The 12,816-nt window shown below is 49.5% G+C and overlaps 1 protein-coding gene across 2 annotated transcripts; it reads right to left on the bottom strand.

The window, feature by feature from the left end:
• Nucleotides 1-1,091: 1,091 nt before the first annotated feature.
• acbd4 (acyl-CoA binding domain containing 4) lies at nt 1,092-11,013 on the bottom strand. 2 transcript variants are annotated; one of them, XM_088906450.1, is made up of 11 exons: nt 10,801-11,013; nt 10,113-10,412; nt 9,853-9,973; nt 9,416-9,500; nt 9,039-9,159; nt 8,423-8,572; nt 6,841-6,926; nt 6,048-6,198; nt 5,399-5,610; nt 4,879-4,932; nt 1,092-2,729 (listed from the first exon to the last, which is right to left on the bottom strand). In XM_088906450.1, the coding sequence occupies exons 2-11, from the start codon at nt 10,228-10,230 to the stop codon at nt 2,601-2,603; spliced, it is 1,227 nt and encodes a 408-aa protein (XP_088762576.1). In that variant the 5' UTR covers nt 10,231-10,412; nt 10,801-11,013; the 3' UTR covers nt 1,092-2,600. The 2 variants fall into 2 exon arrangements, with proteins under 2 accessions (XP_088762576.1, XP_088762577.1); XM_088906451.1 differs by lacking the exon at nt 8,423-8,572.
• Between the last annotated feature and the right edge of the window lie 1,803 nt (nt 11,014-12,816).

The following is a 12,816-nucleotide window of genomic DNA, read 5'->3' as shown; positions in this document are numbered from 1 at the left end:
GCTGAGCACCTTCTTATTGAATGCACTGTCTCCTCAGCAGGGCATGAAGCAGCCTGTGGGAGAGTGGATACAGCACACCAGCACTATACCGTACTAATACGGGTAGCATGCACTCTTCACTGTGGAAGCAGATGGGTAAAAGTGTTGGCACCACGCGCAGCATGATGTTTAAGGCCAGGCTGCCTCTTGCTGGTGCATCAGTGTCTGCTCCTCCAGCGCACAGCCCAGCACTGTCTCAGTCAGACTCTCTCATTGTCAGGGTCCTGGCTTTGCACCGGAGACAGCGGTTTAGTCACTGGTCAGCAGTGTCTGGACCCGCAGGGCTGCCTGCCTGATCTCTCTCAGAATGGAGCAGCGCCCTGAGCCCCACACTCTCACTAATTCACGGACTGCAGCTCCGCCCGATAGTTCAGTGCACAGTCACATTCATGCAGTTATGAGCTGGGCAGAAAAAACAGGAAGTTTTCTAATAGTGAAAGCCACACTGAGACAGGCCAACTGTCAACCGGACACAATGTGTGCACAGGAGCCTTATAAAACCTGTCTCATTGGCATGCAGAATACAACTCCAGCACAGCACCTAGCACAACATGGAACAGACATCAACACCTCTGCATCTCGTAACTTGGGCTGACAGCTGCAGGGATATTCAGGATTTCCGCACGGCTGCATCACTAGTTGATCTGTAAGCACTCTCTGTGGATGGATGGACTCTTCTCCATTCCTAGGTCTGTTCAGCTCTGGGAGGATGAGGAGGAATAGATGTTTTTGCTGCAGCACAAGACAGCATGTGCAGGTTCATTAACATTCAGACGTATTTCTACAATGCCGCCAGCTACAGACAGCACTGGGCCTGTCATCAGGTGTTAGCAAAGCAGCTTTTCACATGTCACAGCGCCCCCTTCTGGGCACATGTGTAACAAGATCAGATGAAAGTAATTAAAATACCTCTTTACTGATAAATTGCCCCTTCTTAATGCTGTGCCTCTTGTCTGCAGCTGTGGGATGAACTGTAAGGTGGCAACATTCAGAGGGGATGGAAAAGACTGTTTTCGTGTTTTCAGTTTTAAGGTTGACATTTCAGAAGAAAAGTACTGATGTAATATATTTTTAATATCTTTAAAACTTTCTAATCACCATACACCCCCCCCCCCCCCAATATAATTTTGCACATCTTGTTTTATCTGTGAATCTTTTCTCAGCCACAGACAGGAACAGTCTGATCTCAGTGTTACTCTCTGCTTGCATACAGATCATTCAAGTATCAAGAGGTAATTATTTCAATGCCTTTCTGCTTCATATACTGTACGTGTCTCCATATACATTCCATCCCACTCACTTGATCAGCGTTGCACTCCTGCAGCATGTCAAAACACTGAACTTTGTACATCTTACATTTCTCAGAATCATAACTGTTCTTGTTGCACTGTGAAAATATTTTGTAACCCTTTTAAGTTGACTCTGGGAACAGGGTCAGCGAGCTTTTTTTAACAACAATAACGAGGACACGCAGGAGTCTCCATTATCTTGGATGTATGTAATTGATTAACAGGGCTAAAGCCGGTTTAAGCTTCTTGACGTTAAGCAGCCCTTCGGTTCACCCCTCACCCAAGAGCTGAAAGGCACTGAATCCGGGTCCACATCGACTCCCAGGTATCGCCCACGATCCTCTCCCAGATCTGTTTCACTGAACAGAGTCATGCTGCGCTGCACCTGAAGGCACCAGCCCTCGGAGTGGCAAGTCCTGCTGCGGCACTGGAACTGAAGCACCTCTTTACTGAGAAGCAGCCATGGCCTCCTCCCATAAGGGACAGCTACTTGGTTCTTTAGTGATTCTGGCAACACTAAAAGGAAAAACAAAACTGCATGTTCTTGTGTGACTCTTCTTTGTTTCTTCTTCTTAGATGTTTCCAAGATAATAGTTGCTGTTTTCACGTAGCTTTTTGAAAGGAACTCGTTAACCTCATGGGAGGAAGGGGGACAGAAGTCACAGTTGCGCCACTGCTCCTTTTCTCTCCATTAGGTCAGCTCTGTGGCGTAACACTGAAATGCTTCCCTGTCTGTTCATTACACTCAACCTGAAGAAGCACTTTCAGATTTTTTTTTTCCCCCTGAAACAGTGCTTAGCCAACAAGGAGGAATATGGGAACAGAAAACATTCACACAAACCAGAAACCCCAAATGTAAGAAAGAGAGCTCATTGGGCCGTAGATAACAGAGCTGATGAGTAACAGTTAGTTAATAATTAGAGCTGTTATTATCTCTGCATTATGAGGTGCTCCTAGATTTAGTTCCCCTGACACAGAATTTACTGGTGTATTTGCTCAGTGCTCAACAGCAATCCAGGATGCCAGTGGACTCCTCAGTCCTTGTGGACTCTTCTCATCCATTTCTCTCAGGACTCTTCAGCGCTGGAGGACGATGGGATACTAGTGTCTAAAGTGGAGGAATCCCACTCTGTCGTGCAGCGTGCTGGCACAACCGGTGTTAATCGATCTGTAGCCGGTGTTGGTCTTCCGGTCTGGGTCAGGCACTCGGCTCGACCCATACCGTGATGGCAGGAGATGCAGTGGCACCGGATCCCCGGACCCGCGGGTCTGTCACGCGGCCTTTGGGACCTTCCTGTGTCCATGCCACAGCAGGCTGGCCAGGCCCTGGGCAAGAAAGGGCCAGAGGAGCAGGAAGAGGAGAGTGCGCCCAGACACACCGAACGCCCTGTACCAGGGCCCCTGCAGGCAAACACAGCACAAGGCGAGGCTGCAGTTACTGACAGTGGCAGCACAGCAGAGAAGAGTAAAACACAGCACAAACACGGCTCTTTACAATGCGAAAAAGTGAAGCCTGTTTTCAAGATCTCCTCTCTCCTGCTCTGTTTCTGGTATGAGAACCATAGGCTGGTCCTTCTGAAGTGCCTTTCAAGAAAGACTGAACCATGTGAAAACGAAAAATTAGAAAGCAGGAAGGTTCATCTTAAATCCAGCACAGGACAGAGCCCGTTGTGGGTGTTTCTGTCAGTGTCCTGGTTGTTTTTTAAAGCAAGGATTCAAAGGGTAAAGGTCAAGGGCTAAAGGCCAGAGGTTGGCCAATCTGTAAGAGGGCAATGGGGTTAAGTGTTATGCTATAACAAGGAACTGTTACTCCAGTGTAATTATACATGAAGTGACATGAACGGGCTGCCCAGTTCAGCAGTGAATTCAGCCTGGAATCTGGGGGTGGCCAATCCACAGGTCACACTAAAACCTCAGTTTCATGTTGTATGAAATGCAAGGTTTCAGTCTGTTTAGCAGGTATTCTGTTTAGTGAAGTCTGGATTGTTCATCTCTTGTGTGGAGAGGCTGAGGAGAGCTCCTGTTATCACATCAAGACATCTCTAAATCACTAAATTATTTAATGACGAGCTGCCAAAGAGATTAAGTGTTTTAAACAGTTGAACAGTTAAAAAAGGTAACCGATGACACTTGCTGGACAGTAACTGACCACTTTAATGCCACACCTTCAGAAGGTGTTAATTAATGTGACATTGTCCATATTAATCCAGACAGTCAATAATCCATTCAGTAACTGACATTCATCACTTTTGACCAATCACCACCAGACAGGCCAGGTGGACTATTCTTTGTAACCTTTTTTGTTCCTACATACAAACGGCTCCTCAGGTGTCACTGACCATCTCTGCAGATCAGATTGGAGTGTAGCCAGTTGTAAAAACAATCTGAACTTTTTGTCTAAGTGATAAACTTTTGAACAAATATGCAGTCAAATTTAAAGTCATTAATAAAAATGTTTCCAGTGGAGCACCGATGAATGGAACTGAAGTCAGTAGGAATCTGTGACTAATTCCACTTCAGTTAATTTTAGAAATGACTCATCAATAGCCATTTACTATAAAGCATTACCAAGAACGAGGTTCAGGAAAGCCAGATGATATGATTGGTATTCAGAGCCTTCTTGATGATCACAGCAGACACCGGCACACCCCTCCACACCCCTCCCCCTTGCAGGGCGAGGGCAGACTTCCGCCCACAAATTCCACTGTCAGTCAGAACACAGGCTGGCCAATTACAGAGCAATGCTCCACCCGTCTTAATGAAAGGTGGAATTTTTGTTGTCAGATCCATTGCTGATAAGCTTATTTTTTAACCCGAGGTTTGAAGGTCACGTAGGCTGGCTGATTCCTCAGAACAGGTTTGAATAATGTACCTCAGCCCTGACACTCTGCTCACATTCTTAGCTGCTGTAACAGGTGCTTCTTTGTGGCAGCATGACTAGAAGGGACCATGTACATAAACCCCAAGTTTTTCCTTCCTTAGCTCAGGCACGACCGGCTCAGTGGTATTTCCCTGTCCTCCTTTAACTTGGTCCTTGAGCTCCACTGTTCTCTCTTCACTCACTCTTACTCTTTCTACACCCTGGATTAAGGTGAACTTCGACCAGCAGATACTGTCGGGCCAGAGGTCAGAGATATAACTGTTGTCCCTGACAATCAGACATGACGCCCGTTGACTCCAACAGACTGAACGATAGACTGAGATTTATATCTCTCCCTGAGCAGATCTGTTCTAAGGCTCTGTCATCCCCATGACTTTTCCATCTACAAGCCTCTCTGAGGACGCTCCCTGACAGATCCCTGGAGTGATGACATGTCTCCTGCCCTCCAGACTCCTCTTTCTCTCCACACTCCTAACAGCACGACCTCTTCACCTCTGCTTCCCCCGAACAAAAGAGGCACCTGCACAGATGCCGTGAGACAGGTGTGACGGGCTCCCTGGCCCGTCTCGTCCTCTTACATCATGCGCTTCTGATCATGGAGACAAACACAATCGCACGCCTCAGAGGCTACCCGCCCGTGTCACCCTGCGAACCGCGTGAGCTCTTTACCTTTTCCGCAGGAGTGGCGCCTCGCGCTGCAGGTCTCCAGCCCGGCTGCCGTTCCTGGAGCACAGAGAGACAGAGTTCAGAAGACAGGTGTCCGAGTGCCCAATGCTGACCGCTCAGCACTCAGGGCCTCCTGCGTCTGCTGTAGAGAAGCAGAGGTCCGACCAGCTGGAGGGCAGCCGGTGGGTTTGTCACAAGAAGGACCTCCGGCTTTTTCAAACTCCCTGATTATAGGTCAGGGGATCTTGGCTCCTGTGCTCTGGGAGCTGTAGCCCAGCATGTCTCCTTGGTCTGGTCCACCTGGGTAATTAAATGCTCGGGATACTGGGATGGGATGTTTTTTGACAACCTTTGACACAGACTGTCTTATTGAATTCCCACAGTAAAACTGTGCGGTATGTTCAGTCTCGAGTATTTCCATGCACTTACTTTGCTAGGATGGGGCTCTCATGGCAGCACACATGCCTTGCCACACCGCGCTCTGCTGCCCCCGGAGGTGCTGGGCAGGGCCAGCAGAGCCTACCTGTGCTGGCGTCAGCCTCTCCAGCGTCTCCAGCCGCTCCAGTATGTGGCGCATGTCCTCCTGCAGTCTCCGCAGCGCCAGGGCAATCTGCTCCTGCACCACGGCCCCCTGCCCGACCCCCGGGCCTCTCTCCTCGCCGTCCCTGCCCCCTGCCCCCGCGCCCCCCGTCAGCGCCTGCTCTGCCCGGCGGAAGTCGCCCCGGTCCCTAGATCCTGCAGCGACACAAACACACAGGATGGTGAGATTGCCAGGCGTGGCACCACACCTGCCCCCCGCCAGCAGCAGCACCGCAGCACGTGGTTACCCCCTGGCCAAACGCCCAGGGGCCCGGGGCCCCAGCATGAACACAGACACCCAGAGTGGAGCTCGATGAAGAGCACTAATGGGCAAGTCTGCATCTCAGCACCTGTCCGATTTGCTGTCCCGAGGAAAGATCATCAATATTAAATGCACTGGCTGGCAGGCAGCTCTGCACGTATCTGTTGAAGGGCAACAGACTGATCACACTAGCTGAACTTGGCAGTGATTTCAGCCTAGCTGTGTTTTCAAGCATACGTATCATGAATCAACCCCATGAGGGGCAAGCTTTTGAGATTTCTTTCTTTTTAAGCCAACAAAGAGAAGGAATAAGAGAACGATGTCTTCTCACGTGTCTCCTCTCTGCGTCCTTCTCGTACTGTCCTGGGGGAACCCCTCCTCCTCATCCTCTGTCCCCTTTCTCCGCCTTGGCCCAGTCCCATCTGGGTTGCCTCAGCGATGGTGGTGTGGTCAGAACCAAGACCATTCAGCCATTGGTCGCACTACAGACAGAGAACACAGTGTGACCTCCACAGGCCACACTCACAAAGAGACACGCCTCCATTACAGAGCTCCACACGGGGACTGTAGGCTCTGGCCACTATGAGTGCTTCTCCACTCTTTATTTCTTTAAGGAAGCTCTTTGTTTAAAGTTCCTGGTTCTCCATCGAAACATCACAGATCTTGCCAGCTGTGCAGTTTCCATCCATCCTTCCATTTTCCCACTGCAAGGATCGCAGCTGCCCGAAACCTATCCTTGGTTTCCTGGGGCTAGACGGGACTGCACCCTGGACAACCACAACCCATCACTGTCAGACCTTTGTCAAAATGTCAGGGGGTTAAAAGATATTGGGTCGGTCCCTTATTGGACAAATTAGGTGCCCAACACCCAGCAATTAGGATAAGTGGTTAAAAATTCTCCTGTATGAAAAAGAACCAGATAAAATCTGGTTTTATCTGGATTTATTTTGCATTTCCACTGATTCCCAATATTCACATCCTGCTTTACCAAATCTGTGCTTTATTGCAATTACTACAGTATAGATTCTTAGTAATTAAATCACATCGTTAGCTAGTGGAGAAACACCTTTCACCTTTGCTCAACAGGCTGTTGGTCACAAATCTGTGACCTTTGACCCCCGTACCTTATCGTGGTCCAGGCGTTCCAGCGAGTCACAGAAGACCTCTCCCTCCGAGTCACTGGACACCCGAGGGCCCTCCAGCGCCACCCCTGCAGCAGAGAGACACAAGCCGCCAGCCTGAAACATTCCTCCCCAGATAGCACCCCTCCGTCCCTGAAACCCAACAGACACAATGACACCAGGGAGGGAGTGCAAATTGGGACTGGGACTGGGGGAGGGAGTTTTCCCTCTTAACAGCAGAAACACCAACCAGTCAATCCAGCTCTGCTGCACAGGTAGATCTAATGAAGAGCCACCCACCCCTCACATGAAGAGACACTGATCACTCCTTGAGGACACCGGTCACACTCTGGGGAGGTTTCCTTCAATTCACAGCTGCCCAGGGAAGACAGTGGATCACTATTTCCTAGATGCAGCACCTATTCAGTCAGGGTCACTTCAGAGCTGGAGCGTTTGCAGCTCGCTGACTGCGTGCTCTTTGGCTCACAACAGAATTCAGTTCAGACAAGTAATTAAATCACAGAGCCAGGGACCATGTTGGAGAACGATAAGAGACACTGCAGACTGTATGTGCAGCCTGTGGTCCAGATCTCATTGATCTGCAGGAGAAGCTCTTAATTACCTCCTCACTCAACACCCCTTTGTTTAAAAACCCAAACCAGCTGAGCGGGGCATGTCCTGGTGTGCCCGAATTGAGACATTTGTTTCACAGTGTCAGATCCTGGGAGTCACAGTCCTGGTATGTAGGAACAGGCCCCTTGATCCTCCTGCCTTCTGTTAGCAGTGGTATTAATGATTACACATGAACTGCCCGTCTCACAGCCTTTCTCCAGCAGAGTCTAAATAAATGAGCTGAACATCTAAACTCAAAGCTGTCAATACGTTAGAGACAGGATCCGATTTAAGTCTGAAAAATATAGTTGAGGCTGGGTTTTGCTTCTCACTTAGGTCTTAAAGTAGGACACAAAGGCATAAATGGTAGTTTAACAAATTACTTTTTCTTAATTCTTTTTCTTTTAATTCAAATATTTTATTTCTGTCAAGGCCAGTATTTGGGTTCAGTCTTTACGAAGAGACTGAACAAGTTAATTATATCAGCCGTGCTCTGAGGACCAGGGGCAAGTCCTGTTTTTGTGCTACGTCCTGAAATGTTTTTTAAGATGTCATCCGCACTGCCTTTCCTTCATTCTTAACATTCTTCAGATAGCGATAAACCAGGCAAGAGTCTCTCTTGTCCCCTTTCTTTAAAGTTAGTTGTGAACTGTATGTCAATACGGAAACAATGGATCCATTTTCTAACCACTTTAATCCAGTTCAGAGTCACGGAGCAGTCAGAGCCTATCCTGTTAAGCAAGAGGCACAAGTCAGGCCATCGCAGAGCAGACAGACACAGACAGACACAGACAGCACCCCACGCCCAGGACTGAACCCAGGGCCCCAGCGCTGCGAGGCAGCAATGCTGAACTAATCATATTACTTACTGCAACATGTCAGTGCATGTTGCTGCACTATAAATAGGAAGTATTCAGCACCTGTGGGATACCATATACACCTTCACACTGTACCAGGGAAGCCTGAGAATCACCTGCTGCGATGCGTTTCCCAGAAACCTCCCCCTGACGGCCACTCGTCCGCACAGTGTCCCGCGCAGGAGGGAGCTCACCGTTCCCCAGGCTCTGCAGCTCCTGGCTCAGCTCGAGACTCGCACTGCTGTCCGTGTCCGTCCGCTCCAGCCCTGGTCACACACACAGGCAGGAGGCAGGAGGGAGAAGGGAGTGTTAGTGGCGTTAGCTCCGTCCACAGGGCCACATTGCTCACATGGGTACAAGCGGGGCTGATGATCCCCTTCCAAACACGCCTCGTCACGAAGGACAGCTCACCTCTCGACAGACTGACACACCTGGCACCGGCACGCTCAGCTCTGGCCTTGTTGGTGCTGGTCCTCACAGACCTGCGTCTACTCGAGGTCCATCAAACAACCTTAAAACTGAACCATTTATTTACAAAGACCCTTTTACAAATTTCAGCTTCAGATGAGGTCATCTGAGGTCAGAAATTACCACCAGATATATTCTGGGTTTCAGAGGACCCCATATTCCCTGTCCTGTGCTGAGTATAAGGGCTCTGCTCTCCCATTCTCTGCAAACAGTGGACTTGAAGGTACCAGTCACAGATGAGATCATGAATGATAAGATACTGACCTACCCTCAGGCTCTGCAGCGCCTCGGGGAGCTGGGGCATGTCAGGGATGACGTGGTAGAGAGGCTCGAAGTAGTGGAACAGGGCTGCCGTCTTCTCCGTCACGGGCATGGTGTCAATCACCTGCAGGGGGCGACAGCCTCAGTCGTGCTGACACGCTGCCTGGACACGTGTGCTTGTACGTGCTCAGGTCACCCCGCGCTCCGAAACAATCTGAATCCCAGGGGAATCGGTCTGATCCCCCCCCAGGCTTTACCAGCAGAAGACAATGCCAGACGCTGGATACGTCATGCTTTCTACCTCATTAAGAAAGGCCTGGAGTTCCAGCAGTAGGAAATACGGTGACTTTCTTGTGCTGAGCACAGGAGAGCGGCCCTACCTCCTGTGCCACTCTCTTTATCTCATCGATGTAGGCTGTCATGGCTGCGCTGTGAGACGTGTTTCCCAGGCGCTTCCAGGAGTCCCTGCGAGGAAGAGGCACTATAAAGCCAAATCCCATCAGCACACACAATGACAGTCACACGCAAGGACCGGTGGGTGTGCATGCAGGACGGCGACCAGGAAGAGTTCCTGTACACGAAGAGCGGTGGGTGTCTGGAACAAGCCTGCCAACCACATGCTGAAGCAGACCCCCTGGGGAAAACCAGCAAGTGAGCAAACACAATGGGCAGAACGCCCTTCTCTGGTTTGCAATGTTTCTAATAAATCTTATGTAAACTAAACACACATACTACATGTACTGTATTCACAGCAGCAGCATATTCCAGTCTATAACCACTGAAACAGATCTATCTAGCTTCCCTGCAAGTCCCTCACCATTTGTAGCGGCCGACGGGGTCCCAGAACCCGGGACGAGGCAGCCTGCAGGGGCCACAGGTCGCCTGCTTGTAGAGGCCGTACAGCCGGAGCATCACGTCATAGGAGGGCTTGTAGCAGCCTGAAGCAGAGCACCACACAGGCCAGCTGTCAGTCAAGCAGAGGCTGAAAAACTCTTTCGAAACAAATCGCAACATCTTTTTTCCCGCTGGAGGTTTTAACGTCTGCCCAGCAGATCTGTCGTGTGGCGCCCAGCTCACCGGTCTTGGGCAGGTTCTGTATGACGCAGACCGCGGTCTGGAAGCGCCGGTGGCAGTCCTGGTCTGCGAGAGCCATGCCCCCTGCGGGCACAGCCTCCCCACGGCCCTCCAGGGGCATCTGGCCCGGGCTCAGGGGCGACGGCCTGCGGCACAGCGGCGCCAGCCGGGGGTCCCGCCTGGGACTGATCAGTCAGGGCGCCCGGACCCTCCGTGGAGTTAATAACCGAGTGAAAACACTGCCGAGACACCTCTCAGCCCTCGTAGTGAAAACTAAATGGGAACAAGCAATAGGTTTATTCCCTGCGGAAAAAGAAGAAAGAAAACACGTTTAGGCTGTGGAGACTTTCTAAATGACTAAGTTAATTACGTACTGTAAGTTCTTCACAGTATGGTGCCATTGTAAAAAGAACTAAAGCAGAAAATACAACATTTTCACAACACTGTGTTCTGTACATTATACACGGAATCATAAAGCTAAGCCTGAGTCCGTTTAGCTACAGAAGCGCGTTACTTCGCCAGGATGCAAAGACCTTTAAATCTTAAAGCCTTTATTCGCTGAACGTTTATCTCGCTGAAAGTGACGGTGCTGAAACTCGCCCATGCACTCAAACGGCGGCTGTATCGCGCTGATAGCTTTTATCTTTAACTCAGCAAGTGATACTTTGCACTGTCCTTCTGACCAACCGACCTTACAAATTCACCCCGGCGTCTCTTGACCGCTCTGAAACCAGCGGAGCTCACGGCGCACCTGACCGGTACCGACTGGCCCCGCTGTCCAGCTGCGGCTCAGCTCGACTCTGTAGGCTGTCAGGCAGAGCCCATATCGCTTGTATTACCACAGCGACAGACTTCAGCAGCCCTGGACTACAGCGCAGCAGACAGATCCATCAGCTGGTCCCTGGGCGGGCGTGTTTCCGCTTCTCCTCTCGCTTCTTAGCCAATCACAGGCCGAGATTTCGCCCATCCTCCCACCCCCTGCGTAAGAAGTTAAGACGGACCAATCAGAACGAGACACTTTCCGGGACTAAAACGTCATAACCGTTATAACCAATGAAAAGATTTTAAGTTTTACTTGACCCCTCCCCCCTGCCAAACCCACACACACTTGCATATGTAGGCGAAGTTTGAGCGCCCTCTTGTGGCAAAAGGCGACTCTTCGGAGGTCCTTGTTTTCAGGACACAGGACTTGTGACCTCAGGGATTCCACAAGAAGATTTTGCTCTGTTTGGCTTCTCAGCCAGCGGGTTCTGGAGTTCTCCAGCAGCTGGGCTCTAGAGCTAAATTTCTTGTAACTAGAAGAATGCAAATGGACCATGGTTTGCATCTGAGCTGTCCACCCTGAGCAGGGCTTTTATAGGTGCATTTCAGAGCGTGAACTGTCACGCCAGAGTGCTCATTCAGAATTCGGATGTTTGTCTCAGATTTTTTACACCTTCAGTAATAATAGTATTAATAATAATAATAATAATTGCTTACACTTATATAGCGCTTTTCTGGACACTCCACTCAAAGCGCTATAAGTAAGTCAGGAGTGGCCACCCCTGACCCTGCAGAATTAATAATAATAATTATGATAATTACTTACACTTATATAGCGCTTTTCTGGACACTCCACTCAAAGCGCTTTACAGGTAATGGGGATCCCCTCCACCACCACCAATGTGCAGCACCACCTGGATGATGCGACAGCAGCCATAGTGCACCAGTACCCTCCCCACACACCAGCTTTCAGTGGGGAGGAGAGCAGAGTACTGTAGCCAATTCATAGATGGGGATTATCAGGAGGCCATGATTGGTAAGGGCTAATGGGAAATTTGGCCAGGACGCCGGGGTTACACCCCTACTCTTTTCGAGAAACGCCCTGGGATTTTTAATGACCACAGAAAGTCAGGACCTCGGTTTTACGTCTCATCCGAAGGACGGATGTCATGTTAATGTTCAGCTTTAAATAAGCTGATTGCATTACAGTCTCAATTTAAATTAAACTGCAAGTGTAAACATCGGGATTTCTCGGATAACTCTGTTAGTTGCATAGTGCATAACAATGAAGGCAAGGGGCAATAAGATTGTGATCAGGTTGACGGGTGATCTGCTCGATTCAGAGACGGTTTACGAGGCTCCTCTGACAAACCGCTGATGGCAACAGTGTTTTTTTCATCAAATAAATTGACACGTTTGAAGGAAACCTTAAAGTGACCTTAAACACGTCTAGACGAAACATGAAAAAAATAATTGAAATAACGTGTGCAAGAGTATCCCATCTGGTATCCAGTGTATAGTTTTGTTGTAGGTTGTATTAACCAGAAGGCGGCGCTATACGCTCTAGCATTTTCTAGTTTACCGCTGAGCCTGACTCTCAGGACTACATGCAGGCTCTGCCACGTTCTACAGAGCAGTCACCGAGCACTGATTTATGATGGCGAGATCTCGTACTGCTAAAGTGTGGTAGAAACTGAATATTGTAGTGTTCCGCCCCCCCGCCCCCCAGAATGGAGTGTCCCAGTGACCCTTAGCCTTTCACCTTAAGCCTCAGCCCTTCTCTTTCACCTAATAAAAGCAAGACAAATCGCTCTTTCACCTCCTGTCCTTTTCAGGCCTGTCTCTTTCTCTTCCACACTCCCTATCCTTATCTCAATTCAAACAGCTTCCTATCTCCTTATCTACCTTTCATTAACAGCCCTCTGTGAAATAAAAGGGCAATAAA

This window comes from Atractosteus spatula, chromosome 26 (assembly GCF_055471065.1).
Source record: "Atractosteus spatula isolate fAtrSpa1 chromosome 26, fAtrSpa1.hap1, whole genome shotgun sequence".
Lineage (NCBI taxonomy): Eukaryota > Metazoa > Chordata > Actinopteri > Semionotiformes > Lepisosteidae > Atractosteus > Atractosteus spatula.
Note: the sequence above shows the minus strand (reverse complement) of the source record. Positions and strands in the feature narration are given on the sequence as shown.